The following is a 23,812-nucleotide window of genomic DNA, read 5'->3' on the forward strand; positions in this document are numbered from 1 at the left end:
CAAAAAAGGAAAACTACCGGCCAATCTCCCTAATGAATATAGATGCAAAAATCCTCAACAAAATACTTGCAAATCGAATCCAAAGACACATTAAAAAAATCATACACCATGACCAAGTGGGGTTCATTCCAGGCATGCAAGGATGGTTCAACATAAGAAAAACAATCAATGTATTACAACACATTAAAAACTCGAAAGGGAAAAATCAATTGATCATCTCAATAGATGCTGAAAAAGCATTTGACAAAATCCAACATCCCTTTTTGATAAAAACACTTCAAAAGGTAGGAATTGAAGGAAACTTCCTCAACATGATAAAGAGCATATATGAAAAACCCACAGCCAGCATAGTACTCAATGGTGAGAGACTGAAAGCCTTCCCTCTAAGATCAGGAACAAGACAAGGATGCCCGCTGTCACCACTGTTATTCAACATTGTGCTGGAAGTGCTAGCCAGGGCAATCCGGCAAGACAAAGAAATAAAAGGCATCCAAATTGGAAAAGAAGAAGTAAAACTGTCATTGTTTGCAGATGATATGATCTTATATCTAGAAAACCCTGAGAAATCAACGATACACCTACTAGAGCTAATAAACAAATTTAGCAAAGTAGCGGGATACAAGATTAATGCACATAAGTCAGTAATGTTTCTATATGCTAGAAATGAACAAAGTGAAAAGACACTCAAGAAAAAGATACCATTTTCAATAGCAACTAAAAAAATCAAGTACCTAGGAATCAACTTAACCAAAGATGTAAAAGACCTATACAAAGAAAACTACATAACTCTACTAAAAGAAATAGAAGGGGACCTTAAAAGATGGAAAAATATTCCATGTTCATGGATAGGAAGGCTAAATGTCATTAAGATGTCAATTCTACCCAAACTCATCTACAGATTCAATGCAATCCCAATCAAAATTCCAACAACCTACTTTGCAGACTTGGAAAAGCTAGTTATCAAATTTATTTGGAAAGGGAAGATGCCTCGAATTGCTAAAGACACTCTAAAAAAGAAAAACGAAGTGGGAGGACTTACACTCCCTGACTTTGAAGCTTATTATAAAGCCACAGTTGCCAAGACAGCATGGTACTGGCACAAAGATAGACATATAGATCAATGGAATCGAATTGAGAATTCAGAGATAGACCCTCAGATCTATGGCCGACTGATCTTTGATAAGGCCCCCAAAGTCACCGAACTGAGCCATAATGGTCTTTTCAACAAATGGGGCTGGGAGAGTTGGATATCCATATCCAAAAGAATGAAAGAGGACCCCTACCTCACCCCCTACACAAAAATTAACTCAAAATGGACCAAAGATCTCAATATAAAAGAAAGTACCATAAAACTCCTAGAAGATAATGTAGGAAAACATCTTCAAGACCTTGTATTAGGAGGCCACTTCCTAGACTTTACACCCAAAGCACAAGCAACAAAAGAGAAAATAGATAAATGGGAACTCCTCAAGCTTAGAAGTTTCTGCACCTCAAAGGAATTTCTCAAAAAGGTAAAGAGGCAGCCAACTCAATGGGAAAAAATTTTTGGAAACCATGTATCTGACAAAAGACTGATATCTTGCATATACAAAGAAATCCTACAACTCAATGACAATAGTACAGACAGCCCAATTATAAAATGGGCAAAAGATATGAAAAGACAGTTCTCTGAAGAGGAAATACAAATGACCAAGAAACACATGAAAAAATGTTCAGCTTCACTAGCTATTAGAGAGATGCAAATTAAGACCACAATGAGATACCATCTAACACCGGTTAGAATGGCTGCCATTAAACAAACAGGAAACTACAAATGCTGGAGGGGATGTGGAGAAATTGGAACTCTTATTCATTGTTGGTGGGACTGTATAATGGTTCAGCCACTCTGGAAGTCAGTCTGGCAGTTCCTTAGAAAACTAGATATAGAGCTACCATTCGATCCAGCGATTGCACTCCTCGGTATATACCCGGAAGATCGGAAAGCAGTGACACGAACAGATATCTGCACGCCAATGTTCATAGCAGCATTATTCACAATTGCCAAGAGATGGAAACAACCCAAATGTCCTTCAACAGATGAGTGGATAAATAAAATGTGGTATATACACACGATGGAATACTACGTGGCAGTAAGAAGGAACGATCTGGTGAAACATATGACAACATGGATGAACCTTGAAGACATAATGCTGAGCGAAATAAGCCAGGCACAAAAAGAGAAATATTATATGCTACCACTAATGTGAACTTTCAAAAATGTAAAACAAATGGTTTATAATGTAGAATGTAGGGGAACTAGCAGTAGAGAGCAATTAAGGAAGGGGGGAACAATAATCCAGGAAGAACAGATAAGCTATTTAACGTTGTGGGATGCCCAGAAATGACTATGGTCTGTTAATTTCTGATGGTTGTAGTAGGAACAAGTTCACTGAAATGTTGCTATATTATGTAACTTTCTTGGGGTAAAGTAGGAACATGTTGGAAGTTAAGCAGTTATCTTAGGTTAGTTGTCTTTTTCTTACTCCCTTGCTATGGTCTCTTTGAAATGCTCTTTTATTGTATGTTTGTTTTCTTTTTAACTTTTTTTTTCATACAGGTGATTTGAAAAAAGAAGGGAAAGTTAAAAAAAAAAAAAAAAAAAAAGAAAAAATACAAACAAGGGAAAAAAAAAAAAAAAAAAAAAAGATGTAGTGCCCCCTTGAGGAGCCTGTGGAGAATGCAGGGGTATTCGCCTACCCCACCTCCATGGTTGCTAACATGACCACAGACATAGGGGACTGGTGGTTTGATGGGTTGAGCCCTCTACCATAAGTTTTACCCTTGGGAAGACGGTTGCTGCAAAGGAGAGGCTAGGCCTCCCTGTATTTGTGCCTAAGAGTCTCCTCCTGAATGCCTCTTTGTTGCTCAGATGTGGCCCTCTCTCTCTGGCTAAGCCAACTTGAAAGGTGAAATCACTGCCCTCCCCCCTACGTGGGATCAGACACCCAGGGAAGTGAATCTCCCTGGCAACGTGGAATATGACTCCCAGGGAGGAATGTAGACCTGGCACCGTGGGACGGAGAACATCTTCTTGACCAAAAGGGGGATGTGAAAGGAAATGAAATAAGCTTCAGTGGCAGAGAGATTCCAAAAGGAGCCGAGAGGTCACTCTGGTGGGCACTCTTATGCACACTTTAGACAACCCTTTTTAGGTTCTAAAGAATTGGGGTAGCTGGTGGTGGATACCTGAAACTATCAAACTACAACCCAGAACCCATGAATCTCGAAGACAGTTGTATAAAAATGTAGCTTATGAGGGGTGACAATGGGATTGGGAAAGCCATAAGGACCAAACACCACTTTGTCTAGTTTTTGGATGGATGTGTAGAAAAGTAGGGGAAGGAAACAAACAGACAAAGGTACCCAGTGTTCTTTTTTACTTCAATTGCTCTTTTTCACTCTAATTATTATTCTTGTTATTTTTGTGTGTGTGCTAATGAAGGTGTCAGGGATTGATTTAGGTGATGAATGTACAACTATGTAATGGTACTGTAAACAATCGAAAGTACAATTTGTTTTGTATGACTGCGTGGTATGTGAATATATCTCAATAAAATGATGATTAAAAAAAAAAAAAAAAAAAAAAGTGTACTTACTTCTTATTGTGTTTCCATGTAGACTCAGGGAAATCTTTGGGATTTCAGAATATGATTTCTTCAGTGATAATGAGGTTACAGAAATTAACAGGTGTAACTGTAGATGACTGGTACAGAGCCCAGTAGAAGGGCTATAAAGAAACTGAGTTAATCTCCAAAAAATCCCACATATTTATGCCCTAAACCTGTGACCTTAGAAAATTCTAGAATACGTAAGAGTGCACACGCACACATTCAATCCACCATCACAGCGACCACATCATACATTATGTAGCCTCTGGAAAACTCCACTGTACGTGTGCAAGAGAATCAGGGTAGACTAGGCAAATAACATCTTACTATTAACATGAAAACAGTTTTGTGCTCACCAATGCCCTGAAAGCCCACACCCTGCACCATTTAGTTATTAACTCGTAGAGCTGGTATTCCAACACCGGGGAGGCCAAATGCAGGGCCCAAATCCGTAACCGCCATATGTGACAGCCTTGTGAATTTTAACGAATATGTGAGTTTTGGCTTTGGTCCCCAGGCTCTTAATATTTACCACGTTTGCAACAGTGAGCATGTACAGCTGTTAGAATTAGAAAAATATTAACAAATAAAATGTTTAAAAAACTGGGCTCATTGTACTGCCATATTTTCTAAAATACTTGCGTGTGTTAGAATTCCATTATATATAACCATAATTCCCTAACAAAATTTCTTTTAAAATTTTTTCTATTTTTACATGTTACATCTTCATTGATATGCGATTTAAGTAGATACAATAAACTGAACATATTTAAATTATACAATTTGATGAAATTCATCATATGTATACACCCATGAAATCATCACAAGATATCAGTAGAGGTATCAACCATTTTCATCACCCTCAAAAGCGTCCTTGTACCCTTTTGTAATTCATTTCCCCCTCTACCACTCTCCCCAAGCAAACACTGATCTTCTTTCTTTCACTGTAGATGACTTTACGTTTTCTGGGATCTTATATAAATGGAAGTACAGCATGTTCTCTTTTTTGTCTGGCTCTTTTCACTCAACATACTGATTTTGGGTTTCATCCGTGTAGCCACGAGTATCAACAACCCATTCCTTTTCATTGCCGAGTGGTATTCCATTGTGTGGATTTACCACAACGTTTACATCCATTCATCTGTTGATGGACATTTGGTTTGTTGCCACTTTGGGGCTATTACATATGGATATATATTTGTATAAGTCTATGTAGACATACGTTTTTCTCTCTCTCAGGTAAATGCCTGGGAGTGGAATGGCTGGTTCCTATGGTCAGTGTATAGTCAAAGGACAAACTGTCTTCCAAAATGGTTGCACCATTTTACATCCCCACCAGCAGGGGGTGAGAGTCCCAGTGACTCATATCCACCAAAACTTGGTAAGGTCAGTCTTTTAAATTGTAGCCAGTCTAACGGGCATGTTCTAATTATTTTTAAAATTCAGACTCTGCAGTAAATTTCAGGATGCTGCTTCAGGAAGAATCCTTTACAAGGAACTCTTGGCATGCCTGGGAATTATCGGCCCGCCCGCCGTCTCTCCAGTTCGTGTTCCCAAGGTCCAGCCGCTGAGTGAGCAGGCTCACAAAGAGGGACAGCAGGGGCCGCGTCTCTCTGAGAGGTAAGATAAAGCACAATGAAAGCACATATTTAAATCAAAGTGCCTGTCACGGAATAGGTATTTAGTAAATATTTGTTGCCTAACAAGTATTTTAATATTTTATTAGTTAAATAAGAAAGATGGCATACCATAAGAACAGTGATTACAATCATGGAATTTTAGAGCAAGAAGAGGTCGTAGAAATGATTGAATCTGCCTATTAATTTTATAAATTAAAGCACTGAAGTCTGAGAAACACAGAGGCTTGCCTAAGGTTATTCACTAACTTGGGGACAGAAAACCTCTTTGCAACCAAACTGTTAACATACCTACATTCACATTTATTCTTTTCCAAAAACTTAGACTTCTTGCCACCTTTTAATATTTATTGTGAAATATATCCATTAAACTGGTTAACATTTTCTAATCTGAATGATAGGATTATTAAAATGATCACAAAATTGAATTGTAGTAATAAAACATTCTTAGTAAATCTATAAAAATCAGACTGATGAATATTCTAGCTCTGCTTCATAAAAAGATATTATTTTAACCTACTTGTTCATAGCTGATAATAAATCTATAAGGAAATGTAAAATGTGTAACTATTCAGCAGATTTCACTTTATCATATCCCTTTTAAAAAATTCTTAAGTATTGAGCAATGGGAATATTTTGATGATATACTAATGAAATTTGAATATCTGGTCATTTCAGTAGTAGCTGCATTATAAATGGGCAGAAAGATGGTATTTTAAGAGAAAGGTTAAATATTCTGTGGAGGATACAACCAGTGAAAGAAATAATGGCAATTAAGCAATTCATAAAATAGAGGAGGCTTTCCTGGGGAGCTCTTTAGAGGCAGAGACACATGGGGGAGGGATAGAACCTCTTCTTCCATGAGTATCTGATGGACAGTTATTCCCACCACCCCCCAAAATGGGGCCAGGACTTCTGGAGAACTGAGGAAATAATTGTCTTCTGGACACACACATTCTCTCTCTCTCACGCACAGAACACATCATATAAAATTTGTATTTTATAAATCAGCATGGCTTCACAAATTGACTTGGAATAATTGTGGACTTTCCCTCATTCCCATGCACGTTTGATGATGACACCCTTTATCTAGTTAATCACGAACTGAATTTCTTTAATTTACAGCTTTGTAATAGGCTCTGACTTTAAAATTTCCCACTTTACAAAAATGTCCTTTTTCAACCTTTACATGCTCCGTTCAGCCAGCTCAAAGCACAATTGGAAGTCTTAGCACAAGGATAACCAGATCCCACCCTGCCCCTGGCCCTGCCGCCACATACTGGCACAGCAGGAAGAGATTTTTCCTGGACACAGTGGCCATGACCTCCCTTTCCGGCTCTGTAGCTTCCAAGCCACAGTTGACTCAGAAGTTCCTAAGTCACTTGTCTTTCTGAGCATCTGCTTTGTGACTTGGTGGTGGGTTAAATAGTGTCACCTATCAGAAATGCTCTGGTGTGTAAGTTGACTCCAGATCCAAATACCTGCTTGTGATTTTAGGACTAAGCCCACTGAGGACAAAACCACCTTGACCAAAGAAGAAGTTATTGAAAAGCTCAAAAACTGTATACAGCAGCAAGACCCAACATTCAGAAAACGATTTCTTGACGTCAGCAAGGAACCTAATGGAAAAATTAATGAACATGAGTTCAAGAAGGTAGGAGAATGAGCTTCTCTATGTTTATGTGTTTCTTTCTTTCCTGAAGGGATTTGGTTATTTTTTTATAATAACACCCCTCAAAGATAGGAATCAAGATCTCAGTAATGGTTTATTCCAGGACAGAGGAGATTCATTTTTAGTCCTCTTTCAAAAAATTTTAAGATTTGGGCCAAAAATGTCTCTGGCAAATTTCTTCAGAGAATACCTTCATTAAGGGTATGGCCGGTTGTTAATATTTAAACTTTTAAAACAAAGTGTTCATTGATGCATTGTTTGACCACCTACTGTGTACCTGGCACTGTGCATTGGGGGGCAGGATGGGGTGGGAGTATGGGAATACAGAGATGCTGAGGCCCCTCCCTGCTAGTGAGGAGTTTTCAGGATGTTTGTGATAACAGAGCTGTGGTCTGTTCCTCTAGAAAGTAAAAAAAAACTCTGACAGTGAAATATGGGAAACTTGGAGTGCTGATTTGCATGTGCTTATGGGAACTGGCAAGTTTCTGCCAGCAAGAGCTCAGCTTGACAGGTCTATATAGACTTCTCAGGAATTAATTTAAATGGTTGCTTAAAGTCCCTATTATGATCACTTTAGCTAGTCATCTTCGTCTACTTTTAAGGAAAGTATTTCAGTTAATATGTAGTAATATGGATAAACTTAGAAGAAGGCAATGAAATATATTTCCAAGAAGAGAATAATTATATTCATGGCTACTGTTTACCTCACGCCTACCCCGTGCCAGACAGTGGGGTGGGCTCTTTCTGTGTCTTATGTCTCCCAATGTGTCTGGCCTCACCAGGGAGGATGGCCAGAGAAGGGAACAGGGCTGGAGGTTCAGAGATGGGGTTAGATAGCTACTGAGATGGCCCAGACCCCCCACCCTCAGCCAGATGGTGTCGGGGTCTGATCCCACGTTAGGGGTTGGGGAATGACAAGGAGGGTCGACTCAAGACAGACTTAGAAATAAGAAGCGGGTAAAGGATAGGAAATAAGAGATAAGGGGAGAAGAAATTGGAGGAACCGAGAGATAAGAAGGATGGAAGGACTCAACGAGGACTCCCAGATTTCTGGTCTCAGGGGTCAGCTGGTTAAATATCAGCGGTTGATGCCTTAATGAGTGCAATTCCAATGGGGTGAATAGTGGCCAAGGAGGTCAAACTGCAGGGGGCTGAAAAGTAAACAGGGATGAATCACCTGACTCTCTCCACTCCTCTCTCTTCCCCTCAGGGCGGTTTGCCTGAGATTTTATTTCACCCTAAGTCACTTGGCACCAGTCGTGGGTCCCTAATGCATAGTAGTCTTCGGCTATCACAGTGCTCAACATTCTTAATTCAGCATCAACTCACAGATTCACAGATATTAGATCTGGAAATTAAGAATCAACTAGTCTGCCTCTAGTTTTCCAGAGAGGGGAAGTGACTGCCTTAGAGGGGCGGCAAGGCAGGGACTAACACCCACACGGCTGACGCAGGGCACTTCTCGCCTTGCCCCACATGGCTCCTCACCTGAGGACCCCTTGAGGACCTCAGCGCCTGCAAGGTTCTTCCATCTCAGGTGTTATCTCCCACCCACCGGTGAGCCAGTGGCTCCCCACTGCATATCTCCAGCCCATACATCCTTCTGGGCCTTGAGACTCACAGACCCACCTCCCACTGGACTCCACACGGGTGCCTGGCAGATGCCCACATTCCCACTCAAAGTCTCTTCCATCTCAGATAATTGCCACTGTTTCTCCCTAATTGCTCAGGCCTAAAACCTCGGAGCTTTCTTGACTCTCCTCTTTCTCTTACACCCAAATCCAAATCATCAAAAAAGGCCTGTTGCTCTCTTCAGAATTGTTCCAGAGTACCATGTCTCCCCATTTACTGCTTCCGTCATCTCTTGCTGGCTTATTCTGGCAACCTCCACACTGCCCTTGCCTCACTCCAGGCCATTCCCAACACGGCAGCCAGAACAACCCCTCTAACCAGGAAGTCAGATGGGGCTGCTCCTGCTCACAAGCTCCCAGTGTCTCCCCGTCTCACACAAACACAACACAGCGTCCTCAAGTGGCCCAGTGCGTGGTCCAGCCACTCTCAACCCTCCGACTTCAACTCTTCTCATCTTCTTCCAGGCACACGTGCCTCTTGCCCTTCCCCAGACCCTCCTGCCTTTGCAGGGCCGTCCCTTCATGCCCAACCCCCACTTCCTTCAAGTCTTTACTCATCTACACTGTTTACATTAAGGTGACCCAGACAATCCTATCGAAAATTGCAACTGCTCCCCACCCCCACATCTTCTTTGTCCTATTTTTCTTTTTCCATAGCGTTATCATCTACTGCTGTACATATTCTTAAAATGCTTTTGGTTCATTTCATTTTTTTCTGTTTGTTTGCTTGAATTCTCCTATTAAAATTTACACACCAAAGGTAGGGAGTTTTATCTCTTTCATATATCCCAAGTACAATGCACATGGTAGGTACCCAATAAACATTTGTTGAATGAATGAATGAATTTGAAGAGTAACTAGAATCTCAGACGGAGCTCTGAACTGACACCATTCCTGAGGCTGATGGAGGTGGGTAATTCCAAAGCCCTCTGGGATTCCTGGAAGTGAAGCAGGTTCCCACACCCCTCAGTGGCAATGCTCCTAACTCACCCTGGCACCCTTTTCCACTCAAGGATTTCTTTGGATTTGGCCACCCTTGAGGGCAGCTAAGCAAGCAGTTGTGCTTCTGCTTGCTCATGGCCGTTACAGGAAAAAGAGTAACTTCTTCCTCGTCTGGCTTCTGGGGGACTCCTCTGCCTTCTGAGAAGATGCGAAGGAAAGGAGAAAAGGAAAACTACAAACCAAGAAAGCACCAATAAACAAGAAAACATTTTTTGTTTTTATTTTTTATATCCATTTTTTACTGTGAAATTTAACATATATACATAACAGTGATAACTTTCAAAGTATGATCCAACAAGTAGCTAGAGAGCAAATTTCAAACAATGTTGTGGGCTACAGTTCCACAATTTCAGCCATTTCCCCATTGTGAAATACAACATACCTACAGAAAGGTGATAATTTTCAAAGTACAATACAGCAAGTTGTTATTTTTTTAACATGAAAATCAGTTATCAATTGGCTGTGAACACAATTTGGCAAATTATGCACTGAGTTCCCTCCTAATGACGTAATGGTTTTCACCTTTGGGGAGAGTCCTGTTGTGAACAGCCATTTTGCTTGAATGTAAACAACTGAGGGGTGATTTTAAACAGTAGACTGTAGACCTAGTTTGAACTTCATAAACTATAAGCATTGCATAGTGTAAATTATTATCAAGTGAGAAAATTGTTTGTAGACCAGGAAAGCAGCTTCTTTCTACTACCAGTGAAATCAGAGCTAGAAAAAACATGGGCTTATATTGCAGAAAGAAAGAATTGAGGTTAAACAAAAAGCAAGGATTCCAGATGATAAGGGTTTGGGGACATTAAACTTCAGTGGCAAGGCAACCTTCAGGATCAACTTTTCTAGAGATCTTTCAGTGTAATCGACAGGAATGATAATCCTGTAATGGTGATAGCAGCAGAAATGATGAGAATTGCAAGGATAATGGTAACAGTTACCTGAATAATGAAGATGATGGCAATGGAAATAGCTACAACAACCATTTTACAAGCTCTGACTGATGTTGCTTTACATGCGTTCTTTCTGATCATCTTGGGACCCCATGAGATACAGATTACATGATGCCCATGTCAGGAGCTAAAATATGGCTCACTGCTGTTCAGCTGGTAAACTGTCAGGAACTTGGATTCAAAGCCATGTCTGTCTGTATCCAACTCAGGCGCTGTGCCAATTTGGATGTGTTGTGTCCCCCCAAACACCGGTATCTTTGATGTAATCTTGTGTGGGCAGACCGATCAGTGTTAATTAGATTGTAATTCTTTGAGTGTTTCCATGGAGATGTGCCCCACCCAACTGTGGGTGATGACTCTGATTGGATGATTTCCCTGCAGTTGTTGGCCCGCCCATTCAGGGTAGGTCTAAATTAAATCACTGGAGCCATATAAATGAGCTGACAAACAGAAGGAACTCAGTGCAGCTGAGAGTGATGTTTTGAAGGGGAGCTACAGCCAAGAGAGATACTTTGAAGAATGCACAGAAGCTGAGAGAGTAGCTGCAGATGAGAGACAGTTTGAAGACAGCTGTTGAAAGCAGACTATTGCTCTGGAGAAGCTCAGAGAGGACAAACACCCCAAGAGCAACTAAGAGTGACGTTTTTGAGGAACTGCAGCCTAGAGAGGAATGTCCTGGGAGAAAGCCATTTTGAAACCAGAACTTGGAGCAGACGCTGGCCACATGCCTTCCCAGCTAACAGAGGTTTTCCGGACACCATTGGCCATCCTCCAGTGAAGGTACCCGATTGTTGTTGTGTTACCTTGGACACTTTATGGCCTTAAGACTGTAACTGTGTAACCAAATAAACCCCCTTTTATAAAAGCCAGTCTATATCTGGTGTTTTGCACTCCGGCAGCTACAGCGAATGAGAACAGGCCCCTTCCGTTGTTCATCCTTTCTGGGTGCAGTTGATCACATGTTTCCAGACTGTATCTGACATCAGAGATTTGTGAGAAGATCATTAATTTTAATAGCAGTGCTCCTTAACTTCTTCCTGTCATTTTGGTTGGGGATACACAATAGTCTTGCCCAAATATGTACAGCACCAATTAGTACAGAGCAGTGGCTGCCTAGTCCCGTCCGAACGGAGCTGGGAGCAAAGCTCTGAGTCCCCAGCTGACCAGACTGCACATGCACAGAATTGCTCATCACCCAAACTTAGGCGGCACTTGGTTGTCGGCCAGATACCTTGTCTCTGTATCAGAACTGTTAATTATTTCTTCTCACCAGCCATCTCCTTCCCCTGGCAGGGCAGAAGGTGGGTAGCTACACTGATTCTATGAGGGAGAATTGCAAGGATAGAATCTAGAGCTAGATGGCAACTTATGGGTTACCAGATCCGACGGCTCTGTGCACTTTTGTTGCTGAGAAGACTGTTATAGGTTTTTCACTATGGGTCAGGTTACAAATTATATTTACTAACTAATGACTTTTCTTCTTCCTTTTCTTTTCTCTGTTTAATGTAAGGCATATTAGAGATTTGATTAAGGTGAGACAATCAGAGATTAAGTCTTGGGAAAAGCAGAGCTATTGGGATTCTAGGGAACTCGATGTGCTTTTTGTGCTTAAATGTCTGATTTCCTTTGGGGAAGAGGGAAAGGCGTATTCTTTCTGGAATGTGCTAGACCTCTTTCGGGTATTTTGCATCGTATATTAAATCATTCGCACAACTCTGTAAGGCATATTCATATTTTCTCTCTCCCTCCCTCTCTCTCTCTGTCTGTCTCTCTCTCTGTCTGTCTCTCTCACACACACACATACACACACACACACACAGACATAGAAATGCAGACATGCCTTACTCCCAGCTCATTGCTCTGGCCACTGTACCACACAGCCTGTCCTTCGGCATTTAAATGCAATAATGTGCCGAACCTCTTCACTTAGAAAAGTCACTTCTTTTGACCCCTTTAGAATTGCATATTTTAATATGTTATTTTATCCAAATATTGAGTTTAGGAACTGGTGTTGTTGCAGGAAAACCATGTTTGGACTTTAGGATGCTTTAGAAACTTTATATTCCTTTTCTGTATATTTATCTCCCCCTCTCCCTCTTCTTCACTTGCTGAATTAGCAGAAAACCCAAAGAACAGTGACATAAATAAGAGACATGGTTGTTTTTCTGTTTTGTAACAAGCAGTCCAGAGGTTACTGGTACAGAGCCAGTGTAGCAGGTCTACAGTGTCATTAGAGACCCATGCTGCTTCTAGCTTTCTACTCTTCCATTCTCATCCTCATGCATGTAAGATAGCTGCTGGGGCACCTGCTGTCACATACATGTTTCAGGCAGGGAGAAGGGGAAGAAGGAAGAACAACAGTCTCAAACCAGCCAAGTCTTTCTTTTTTAAAAGGGCTTTCTCAGATACTCCTCCTAGCACTTTCTATTTACATTTATTTGTCTAGGGTTATGGTATAGCTATATCTATCTGTCTGTCTATGTATCTATCTATCTATGCATCTATTTGGGGTGAGGGGAGGCTGGCATATTACTACTACCCAGAAATAGCAAGGTTCTGTTCCAGTGAGACAAAGGAGAAACAGGAAAATAACAGTCTCTGCTATCCTTCTCTTGATAAACATTTTGAGGTAAACATTTTGAGGGGGCCTGTTATATGCTCAGTATAGGTCTAAGCCTCCTGGAGGAAATGGACAAAGCAGCCAGTGTAGTCTGCCTATATAACACCAAGGGAGGGTTTTGTTGCTTGGAGCCAGTGACCCATGGGGAACATAAGATGACAAAGTACCCAAAGACGCATAAGTCAATAATTGTCTAATTGAGCAAACTCTTTGCCTGGCTGTACCATCTATTGGGAATTCGAGGGCAACTTTAGAATTCAAGTTCCCCGTAACTGGTTGCTCCTGATGGGAAATTGTTATTCTTCATTCTCAGTAAATACAACAAACATTGTTCAGCTCACTGTTATTCTTAGACCCACCTCTGGAGACAGAGAGAGGGCTGCAGAGCTCATCAGCAAACTTGAGACATGTATTAGGGAAGTGCCAGCTGGTAAGCTCATCCCAGTGGTCCAGATTCTGAGTGCCCCCAGCTCCTTTCTTCTGACTCTGCTAGGAGGCAGGAACACCTGGCCTGCTCAGCCCCAGGTGAGGTCACCCTCTTCCTCAGAGTGGAGCACCTTACTCCCCTGTCGCGCCATCAGACTCATCCAGAGAATTTGATTTGCAAGTCCCCAACCTTTTACCATCAATTTCTAGTCACATATTCTTTCTCACTTGGGGGACAGGCACCCTGGTTAAAACCAATCCTCACCAATGCCCTGGGACATCTCATTGCCCTTGGGTGTGGATAAGCAAACTAAATGAATCCGGTGGCTCTGGGTGAATTAGAGAGCGGGAGACCGTTACAGATTCTCCTCCCCACATTCAGCCTTTTACAGCCATTGTCACTAAAAGCTTTGAAGTCCTGTTGCATTTTGGCTCCTGCCAGCAGAGAGAGGGATTGTCAGTGCTGAGGCCTGATCATCCTTGGCACGTAGAGCAAAGGTTCTTCATTTTTCTACAGGGGGCTTGTGTCTCAGGGAAGGAAACACCTGGGGGAATCTGAGGCAGCATCATGCCACTGAGGGTGGGTGGTGGGGAGAGGGTGAATAGGAGCTGAGGGAGCCTGGAAGGAGATTAGGTTCTGGAGGGTCTCATGACAGAAGGCTGCTACCAGCAGAGAGGTGTCTAGTGAGGTTTTAAATGCGGTGGTGTGAAAGTCAGGTGTGTTCAGCAAGACAGGTACGGGACTTCATAGCTGCTAACTAACTTCTCTTAGCCTCATTTCCCATGTCTGTGAATAAAGGCACTGATACTACTGCTGAGCTGCCATAAGGACCAGAGAAAATGTATGTGAAGATCCTGGCACTTAGTATGTTCTAAATAAAAAGTAGCTTTTAATTAATGATTACTACTCAAAAATGAAACACAGAAGTGTGGTTAAGAAATTATTTTTCCTTTGTGGGCCACTGGGCCACTGAAGCAAAAAATAATAATTAAAAATAGAGCCATCATAATGATTTTTTTCTTTAATTAAAAAAATGTTAATTATGAACTATTTCGGTCATACAAAAAGCAAACATCCAAGCATAGCACTCAGAATTAACTGTTAACATTTTACTGTATTTGCTTCGGTAATTTCTCTGTTTTTAAAAGAATTATTTCTTATGGATAAAGCCGGAGCCCCTTCCCCATTGCTTCATCCTCATTCCCTCCCCAATGGGAGTGGATATCACTTCCACCCATGGTTTCTCACCTTTACTATTCCGGAACCAAAATGCTTGGGTGCTCTGGCAAGCAAACGCCGTCCCAGACGGCACTTCAGGGGAGAGTGCTTAATGCAGCCAGCAGGGCCCATGGTCAAGGGCCCACTCCCGCATCGGCTTCATAGCTACTCCCTTGCCTGGCTGCTATGTCACATGGGGTTCCATGTCTGAGGGTCACACATTCCGTAAGCCCCCAGATACTGGGGCTGGCCGGTGTTCTGTGGGAAGGAAAGGCAAACCCACACCTGGAACACACACCTACTCCCATGAGCATGAGCTGTCGGCCCTTCCAACATGGTCAGCATCCACCACGGGCCTGCTGTTCCCCTTGAAGAACAGTGCTGTGCCAGGTGCTGGGTTCTCTCTCTGGGCAGCAGGGATGTCAGAGCAGGAGTAGCTAGGTCAGATTTCATAAGCAGGAGCCCATGCTGTTGAGTCCATGCTTCCATCTCTGCTTCCTGGCCACACCATTCACGTGCCCATCCAGCCAGAACTGGGATGGCTGCTGACAAAAGCTGTCCAACATCAACTGGCCAAGTGATTCTGCCTACTCGGCTGTTCAGCCCTCTGCCATGGTGGATGTCTCCTGGTGGTATTAACACATGAAGCAAAGGTCCACATCTCATGCTCCTTCCCCTCCGCCCACTCAGGTGCTTGTTTCTGATATTCCAGGTGGAATTTCTGGTACTCCAGGGCACCCATGAGCCCATATATATTCCTACTTTGTTTTGTTTTTGTTTTTGTTTGGCTACAAACCAACACTTTCCCCTCCCCCTTTCCTGGCAACCTCTAATCTGCTTTCTATCTCTATGAGCTTGCTATTTCTAGTCATCTCTTACAAATGATACGATACAATTTTTGACCGTATATGTCTTGCTGATTTCACTGAACATAATGTTTTCAAGGTTCTTCCATGTTGCAGCATGTCCCATAACTTCATTATTTCTTATGGATGAATAATATTCCATTGTGTATATGTACCACATTTTATTTATCTAATCATTTGTTGATGGACACAAGTTGTTTCCACCTTTGGGATATTGTGAATAATGCTGCCATAAACATTGGTGTACAAGTATCTGCAACCCTATTTTCACTCTCTTGGAGTATATGCCTAGAAGTGGGATTGCTTGGCACTGACGTACATGCACCCCAGTATGCACACAGGGGCCCTCTGCTCCCTCTGGAAAAGGGCCAGGGACCCACAGTGGGAGCACAAGCTGGCTCCACCCTGTGTGTGGAGGGGCTGGGGGAGGGGCCAGCAAGGACGCCAGGAGCTTCTATGACTTTTGAAGCTGTGCTCCTAGATTCAGCACTTGCCGGGTTAAGGCAGCCCTTTAACTGTTTTCCCTAGGTTTGAGAAAAGTTACTGTCTTTGAGATTCCTCTGCCACCTTTGCCCCAGGGGGATGGAACAGTGATCACCCTCAGAGCCAGCCTCCAGTGATCTGAAGTAGTTGATCACAGGTGGAGATCTTGGATCAGACCACACACCCCCAGAGTTGGGAAGACTAGTTCTTTATGTCCCAACCTGGCACCAGCAAGCTGTGCCAGGAGCTGGAGCTCCATTCCCACTGCTGCCAGCCATGAGGCTGGGGAAAGGGGGATGGTAGCCGCTGCAGGAAGGGTGAAACTCACCGATCTTTATTGTAATTTTTAACCAGGTTGTTTGTTTTTTTATTGAGTTTTAAGAGTTCTTTGTCTTTCTAAGTCTTAATACCTCTTCTAGCCCTTAATCCTTCCAATAATTCCTACCTGTATATTTATTAGTTTTTTTTTTGTTTTTTTTTTTGTAATGTACCATTTTGAGTCCCATCTTATTTCCTTCTGTATAAATTTTTCAGATATTTTCTTTGTAGCTATCATGGGGCTTAAATTTAACATCCTAAATGTATAACAATTACATCCTAAATGTATCACTTAACTTTAATAGCATATCCAAGCACCATTCCCATACCCATCTGTCCCCCACCTTTTTGTTGTACTTGTTCCAAATTATATCTTTATACGTTGTATGTCCAAAACCATAAATTCATCATTACTTTTTATGCATTTGCATTTTAGAACCCTAAGAAGTAAAAAGTGAAGGTACATGCTTTTGGGGATTGAATCTTGTCCCCCAGAGAAGGCATGCTCATGTCACAAACCCTGGTCCTATGGGTGTGAACCCATTTGTAAATAGGACTTTTAAAGATATTCTTTTAGTTGAGATGTGCCCAAACTAAATGAGGGTGGGCCTTAATCCAATATGCCTGAAGTCCTTATAAGCAAAGAAAATTGGTCATGGAAAGAGAAGCCACAGCTGGAAGTCAATGGAATCTGGTAGAAAAAAGAGAAGACACTGTCATTTGCATTGCCCTGTGACAGAAATGCCAAAGAACCCCAAGGACTGCCAGCCAGCTGAAGATACCAACTCCAGGAGGAAGCAAGTCTTCTACCCTCTGAAATGGTGAGCCAATAAATTCTGTTAAGTCAACCCATTGTGTGACATTTGTTTAGCAGCCAGAAAACTAAAATACATACTAAGAAATACAGTGCGGTAGTACTGGCATTTGTAATTACCCATATAGTTACCTTTACTGGTGGTCTTCATTTCTTTATGCAGCTTGGAGCCATTATCTAGTGTCCTTTCCTTTCAGTCTGAAGAACTCCCTTTAGCAATCCTTGTAGGGTGAGTATAGTGGTGACAAACTGTTTTATCTGAGAATGTCTTAATCTTTCCATCATGTTTGAAAAACGTTCTCACTGGATATAAAATATTTGTTGGCAATCAATTATCTTTCTTTTCATTTCAATGCCTTCTTGCCTCTCTGGTTTCTGATGAGGAATTGTCACTTAATCTTATTTGGGCTCCCTTGTACATAATATGTTGCTTTTCTCTTGTACCTTTCAAAGTGCTCTCTTTGTCCTTGGCATTTGAAGTTTGACTACAGTGTATCCAGATGTGGTTCTATGCAAGTTTATCCAGTCTGGGATTCGTTGGACTTCTTTAATGTCTATATTCATTACTTTAGTTAAATTTGGGAATTTTCTGCTATTATTTCTTTGAATGTTCTTTCTGCCACTTCCTCTCTTTATTCTCTGTCTGGGACTCCCATTATGCATATGTTAGTAGGCTTGGTGGTATCCCACAGATCCCTTAGACTCTTTTCATTTTTATCTGTCTGCTTCTCAGTTGGAATCATTTCAATTGTCTTATCTTCAAGTTCACTGATTCTTTATTTTACTAGCTCTAATCTGCTGTTGAAACTCTCTAGGAATTTTTTATTTGTTACTTTGGTTCTCAACTCCAGCATTTCTATTTCGCACCTTTTCAAAATTTCTATTTCTTTATTAAGAGTCTCATCTAGTTCATTAATTGTTTTCCAGATATTCTTTAGTTCTTTCTCTATGTTTTCCTTTATTTTTTTGAGCATAGTGAAGCTCTTTTTTTTTTTTTTTAAGTTAAGTCTTTGGTATGTCTAAAGTCTGATTGTCTTTATTGATGATTTCTGAAGCTTTATCTTGTTCCTTTGGAAGCATTTTATGCTTCTTTCTTAGTCTTGTAATCTTCTGTAGCATACCATACATTTTAACATTGTAATGTGTTACCTCTGATATTTAGTCCTGAACGGTCTGTTCCTTAAATTTGTATCCAGCTAGTAATATAAAAGAGATGTCCTTAATGCTAGGAGTGTTTTTAAGTTGTGTTTTCTTGATTCAGCACTTGTCCAGTTACTGCAATCCTTTAACTGTTTTCCAGAGGTTTGAAGAAGATGACTCTGCTAGTTTTGGCTAGTTGTTCAAAACTGCTGTGGGAGCATGGAATGCTGGAGCATCTTACACTGCCATCTTGGTCAACTGGAGTTCCCACTTGCTTGAATCATAATTGAAATTGCATTTGAATCTAGAGATCAGATTGGGAAGACTTGACATCTCTAATCTATGAACACAGACTATCTTTCCATTTATTTAGATTTTCTTTCATTTCTTTCATAGAGTTTTGTAGTTTTCCATATAGAGATCCCATACATAGTTTGTTGGATTTACACCACAGTATTTCATTTTTATGCTAATATAAATGGTATTGTGTTTTTATTTCCAAATTCTGAATGTTCATTGTTGGTATATAGAAAGCAATTTTCTTTTCTATATTAAATTTGTATCCTGTGAATATGCTGTATTTTCTTCCAGAAGTTTTTAAAAAATGATTTTTTGGGATTTCTACATAGACATACATCTGTGAACAAAGATGGTTTTATTTCTTCCTACCCAGTCTGTATATCTTTTTGGTCTTAATGCACCAGCTAGAACTTCCAGGATGATGTTGAATAGGAGTGGTAAAAGAGGACAACCTTGACTTGTTCTCAGTCTTAGGGGGAAGGCATCTAGTTTCTCATCTTTAAGTGTAAGATTATCTGTAGGTTTTATTTTACGTCTTTATCACATTGAGGAAGTTCCCAACTTGCTGAGAGTTGTTTGTTTGTTTGTTTGTTTGTTTGTTTGTTTGTTTTTAATCTTGAATGGGTGTTGGATTTTGTCAGATGCATTTTCTGTATCAATTGACATGATCATGTGCTTTTTCTTCTTTGGCTTGGTGATGTTATGGATTCCATTAATTGATTTTTGAATGTTGAACCAATCTTGCATAATTGAAAGAAATCTTACTTGGTCATGTCATATAATTCTTTTTGTATATTGTTGGATTTGATTTGCTAATATTTTGTTGAGGGCTTTTGCATCTATTTTCATAAGATATATTGGTCTGTAGTTTTCCTTTCTTGCAATATCTTACCTGGTTTTGGTATGAGGGAAATTATTGCTTCATAGAATGGGTTAGGAAGTCTTCTCTCTGCTTCTGTTTTTCTACAAGAGGTTTTAGAGAATTCATATCTTTAAATGCTGTAGTAGAATCCACCAGAGAAACCACCTGGGTATGGCACTTTCTTTTCTTGTAAGGTTATTAATTATTGATTCAATTTATTTAATAGATACAGGTCTATTGATATTATCTATTTCACCTTGTGTGCATTTTGGTAGTTTGTGTGTCTTTCAAGGAATTGGTCCATTTCATCTAAGTTATCAAATTTGTGAGTGTAGAATTGTTCACAGTATTCCTTTATCATCCTTCTAATGTCCATGGGATCAGAGGTGATGCCCCTGCTTAATTTCTGATATTAGTAATTAGTGTTTTCTATTTTTTTCTTGGTTAATCTGACTAATGGTTTATCTGTTATATTGTTATTTCCAAAGACCCACCTTTTCATTTCATTGATTTTCTGTATTGATTACCTATTTTATATTTCATTGATTTCTGCTCTAATTTTTACTGTTTCTGTTCTCCTGTTTGCTTTTGGCTTAAATTGTTCTTCTTTCTCTAGTTTCTTAAGGTTGAAGCTCAGATTATTGATTTTAGATCTCTCTTCTTTTCTAATATAAGCATTCAATGCCAAAAATTTCCCTCTATGCATATCTTTTCCAGAATCCCACAAATTTTGTAAGTTGTAGTTTTATTTTCATTTAGTTCAACATATTTTAAATTTTCTCTTAATATTTGTGCTTTGTCCTGTGTGTTATTTAGAAGTGTTATTTAATATCCAAAGATTTGTGGATTCTCCAGCTATCTTGCTGTTATTTATTTCTATTTTTATTACATTGTGGTCTGAGAAAATACTTTGTATCATTTGCATTCTTTTAAATTTGTTGAGATGTGTTTTTGGCCCAGAATGTGGTCCAGAAAAGAATAAGCATTTTGCTGTTGTTGCATGAAATATTCTGTAGGTTGATAAGATCCAGTTGATGAAGGTTATAGTCCAGCTCAGTCATATTCTTCCTGCGTCCTTACTGTTTTCCTGCCTTCTGAATCTATCAACTACTGAAAAAGAATGTGTAAGTCTCCAATTATAATAGTGGATTTGTCTATTTTTCTTTGCAGTTATGGTTCCATCATGTTTTGCCTCATGTATTTTGATGCTCTGTGTTAGGTGCATATACTTTAAAGATTGTTATGTCTTCTTAGGAAATTGACACCTTTATTGTTATGTAATGCTTCTCTTTACCCCTGGCAGTTTTCATTATTTTGGTCTACTTTGTTTTAAATTAATATAGGTACTTGTGCTCTCTTTGGATTGGTGTTAACGTAGTATATCTTTCTCCATCATTTACTTTTAATTTATCTGTGTTTTCATATATAAAGTGGGTCTTGGTTTTTATCTACTTTGACAGTCTCTTTTAATTGGTGTATTAAGACCATTCTAATTTAAATGATTATTGATATAGTTGGATTAGTAGCTACCATGTTTGTAGCTGTTTTCTATTTTTTGCACGTTCTTTGTTTTTTATATTCTCTTTTTCTACCTTCTCTGGTTTTAATTGAGAATTTTGTATTACTCCATTTTCCCTTTTCTCTTAGCATAATTGTTACCTTTTACATTTTTAAGTGATTGCCCTAGAGTTTAAGTGATTGCCCTGGAATTTTCAGTATACCTTTACAACTTCCTTATAATAGAGTATTCCTAACTCTTCCTCTCATCCCTTATAGCAGTGCTGCCATTCATTTCACTTATTCATATGCTATTATTATCCAACACATTGTTACTATCGATTAAGAATAAGAAAAATAAAAGTTTTTATTTTATCTTCATTTATTTCTTCTCTGACACTCTCCTTTTCTTTGGTTATATCTGAGTTCTTGACTTAAATCATTTTCCTTCTCTCTGAAGAAGTTATTTTAACACTTCTTGAACTACAGATCTATTGCTGACAAATTCCCTCGGTTTTTGTGTCTGAGAAAGTCTATTTCTCCTTCACTTTAGAAGGATAATTTTGCAGGTCATGGAATTTTAGGTTGGTGGGGTTTTCTCCCCCAACACTATAAACATTTCGGTCAACTCTCTTCTTGCTTATGTGGTTTCTGAAGAGAGGTTAATGTAATTCTTATCCTTATTACTATAGGCAAGATGTTTAGTTTTCCCCTCTGGCTTCTCTCAAGATTTTCTCTGTCTCTTTCTGTAGTTTGAGTATAAGATAACAAGGTATAGATTTTTTATATTTATCTGATTGGTGTTCTCTGAGATTCTTGGATCTGTGGTTTGGTTTCAGTAATTAATTATGGAAAATGCTCAGCCATTATTATTTCAGATATTTTTTCTGCTCCTTTCTCTTTTTCTTCTGATATTTCAATTATGCCTATGTTACCCCTTTTTAACTGTCCCACAGTTCTTGTATATCATGTTATTTTCATTCTTTTTTACTGTTTGCATTCAAGTTTGGGAAGTTTCAACTGACATATCTTCAAGATCACTGATTCTTTGGCCATGTCAAATCTATCAATAAACCCATTGAAGGCATTCTTCATTTCTGTTACAGAGGATTTTTTTTTCTGTTTGGTTGTTTTAATGCAATTTTATTGAGGTATATTCACATACCGTACAATCATCCAAAGTGTTCAACAGTTGTTCACAGTATCATCATATAGTTGTGCATCCACCATCACGATCAATTTTTGAACATTTTCATTACTCCAAAGGATAAAAGTAAAAATAAGAATAAAAATAAAAGTAAAAGAACACCCAAAATATTCCATACCCCTCCTCCCCCACTATTATTCATTTACTTTTTTCCCCCATTTTTCTACTCATATGTCCATATACTGGATAAAGGGAGTATGAGCCATAATGTTTTCACAATCACACAGTCACACCATATAAGCTATATAGTTATATACTTGTCTTCAAGAATCAAGGATTACAGTGGTTTTTTTTTTATTTCTATCATTTCCTTTTAAATTTTTTCTTAGCATTTCCCCTCTCTGCTTAGATTACCCATTTGTTCTCCTTTTTCTATTGAAGCATGTTGTGCATTGAATTGTGTACCCCAGTTTGCACTTGGTTTTGGTCTTAGCGCACATTCTGTGGGTGTGGACCAACAGAAATAAGATGTCTTCAAAATATTACTTCAGTTAAGGTGTAGTCCCACTGAATCAGATTACTAGAGTCCTTTATAAGCAGAGTGCAAGTCAAATGAAGAGAAAAACCAGAAGATGCCACCACGTGACAGAAAAGCCAAGGAACAAAGATTGCTAGCAGCCAACCTCAGAATGCCGCAGACTTCTGGGAGAAGGCATCACATTGTTGATGCCTCAATTTTGGACTTCTCCTAGCCTCAAAACCATGAGCCGATAATCTTCTCTTGTTTAAGCCAACCCATTGCATAGTATGTGTTTTAGCAACAAAGGAAACTAAAACAGAGCCCTTAACACATTAATCATAGTTATTTTAAATTCTCTATATGATAGTTATAAAATCTGTATCATATCTGAGTCTGATTCTGTTGCTTGCTTTGACGTTTCAGACTGTGATTCTTCTTGCCTTTTAACATGTCTTGTAATTTTTTGTTGAAAGCTGGACATGTGGCAGGTAATAAGAACTGAGGGAGATAATGCCTTTACTGTGAGATTTCATGTTTTTCTAGGTGGGAGCTGGGCTGTATTTAATGTTTGCTGTAGCTGTAGGTAACAGATTCTTCAGTATCCTCTAGGTCCTTTTTTCCCCTCCCCTGTTGTCTTAAGTTTTCACTGAAAACTCCTTTTTTAATAGAGTCTGTGTTTTGTAAGTCTTTCCATTGTAACACACTGTTATGATACTGGAGCCCTGTTAATGTGTTGGCAAGGTGTAAGGAAGAGAAGTGGTCTAAAATCTTATGATTAAATCTCAGTCTTTTAATGGCTCTGTGTCCAAGAGCTGTGACCTTCAGAAGTGTCTTTTAGCCTTTTTCTCCATTTAGGTGAAAGGAAGGCTACAGAGGGCCAGAGTTAAGTAATTTTACTACCTCCAGGTAGATAAGGCTCTAGCAAAGTCATTTTCCTTAGAGTACAGGCCTTTGTTATGGAGGACAGCCTTGGCATATTTCAAAATTATTACTTTTACCCTCCCTCTATTTGAAACAAGGCAGTTTTTCTCATATGTTCATCTTGAGAGCATCATGGG

The 23,812-nt window shown here is 39.7% G+C and overlaps 1 protein-coding gene across 9 annotated transcripts in view; it reads left to right on the top strand.

Moving 5' to 3' along the window:
* The window catches only part of EFCAB6 (EF-hand calcium binding domain 6), a 333,133-nt gene that overhangs the window by 157,297 nt on the left and 152,024 nt on the right, over positions 1-23,812 (top strand). For all 9 annotated transcript variants that reach the window (XM_037845944.1, XM_037845943.1, XM_037845941.1 and 6 more), the window contains 2 exons: positions 5,094-5,267; positions 6,782-6,938. In XM_037845944.1, the coding sequence (XP_037701872.1) occupies positions 5,094-5,267; positions 6,782-6,938 (331 nt within the window). The remainder of the gene's footprint in view (positions 1-5,093; positions 5,268-6,781; positions 6,939-23,812) is intronic.

The sequence above is a fragment of the Choloepus didactylus genome, chromosome 8, assembly GCF_015220235.1.
Source record: "Choloepus didactylus isolate mChoDid1 chromosome 8, mChoDid1.pri, whole genome shotgun sequence".
Lineage (NCBI taxonomy): Eukaryota > Metazoa > Chordata > Mammalia > Pilosa > Megalonychidae > Choloepus > Choloepus didactylus.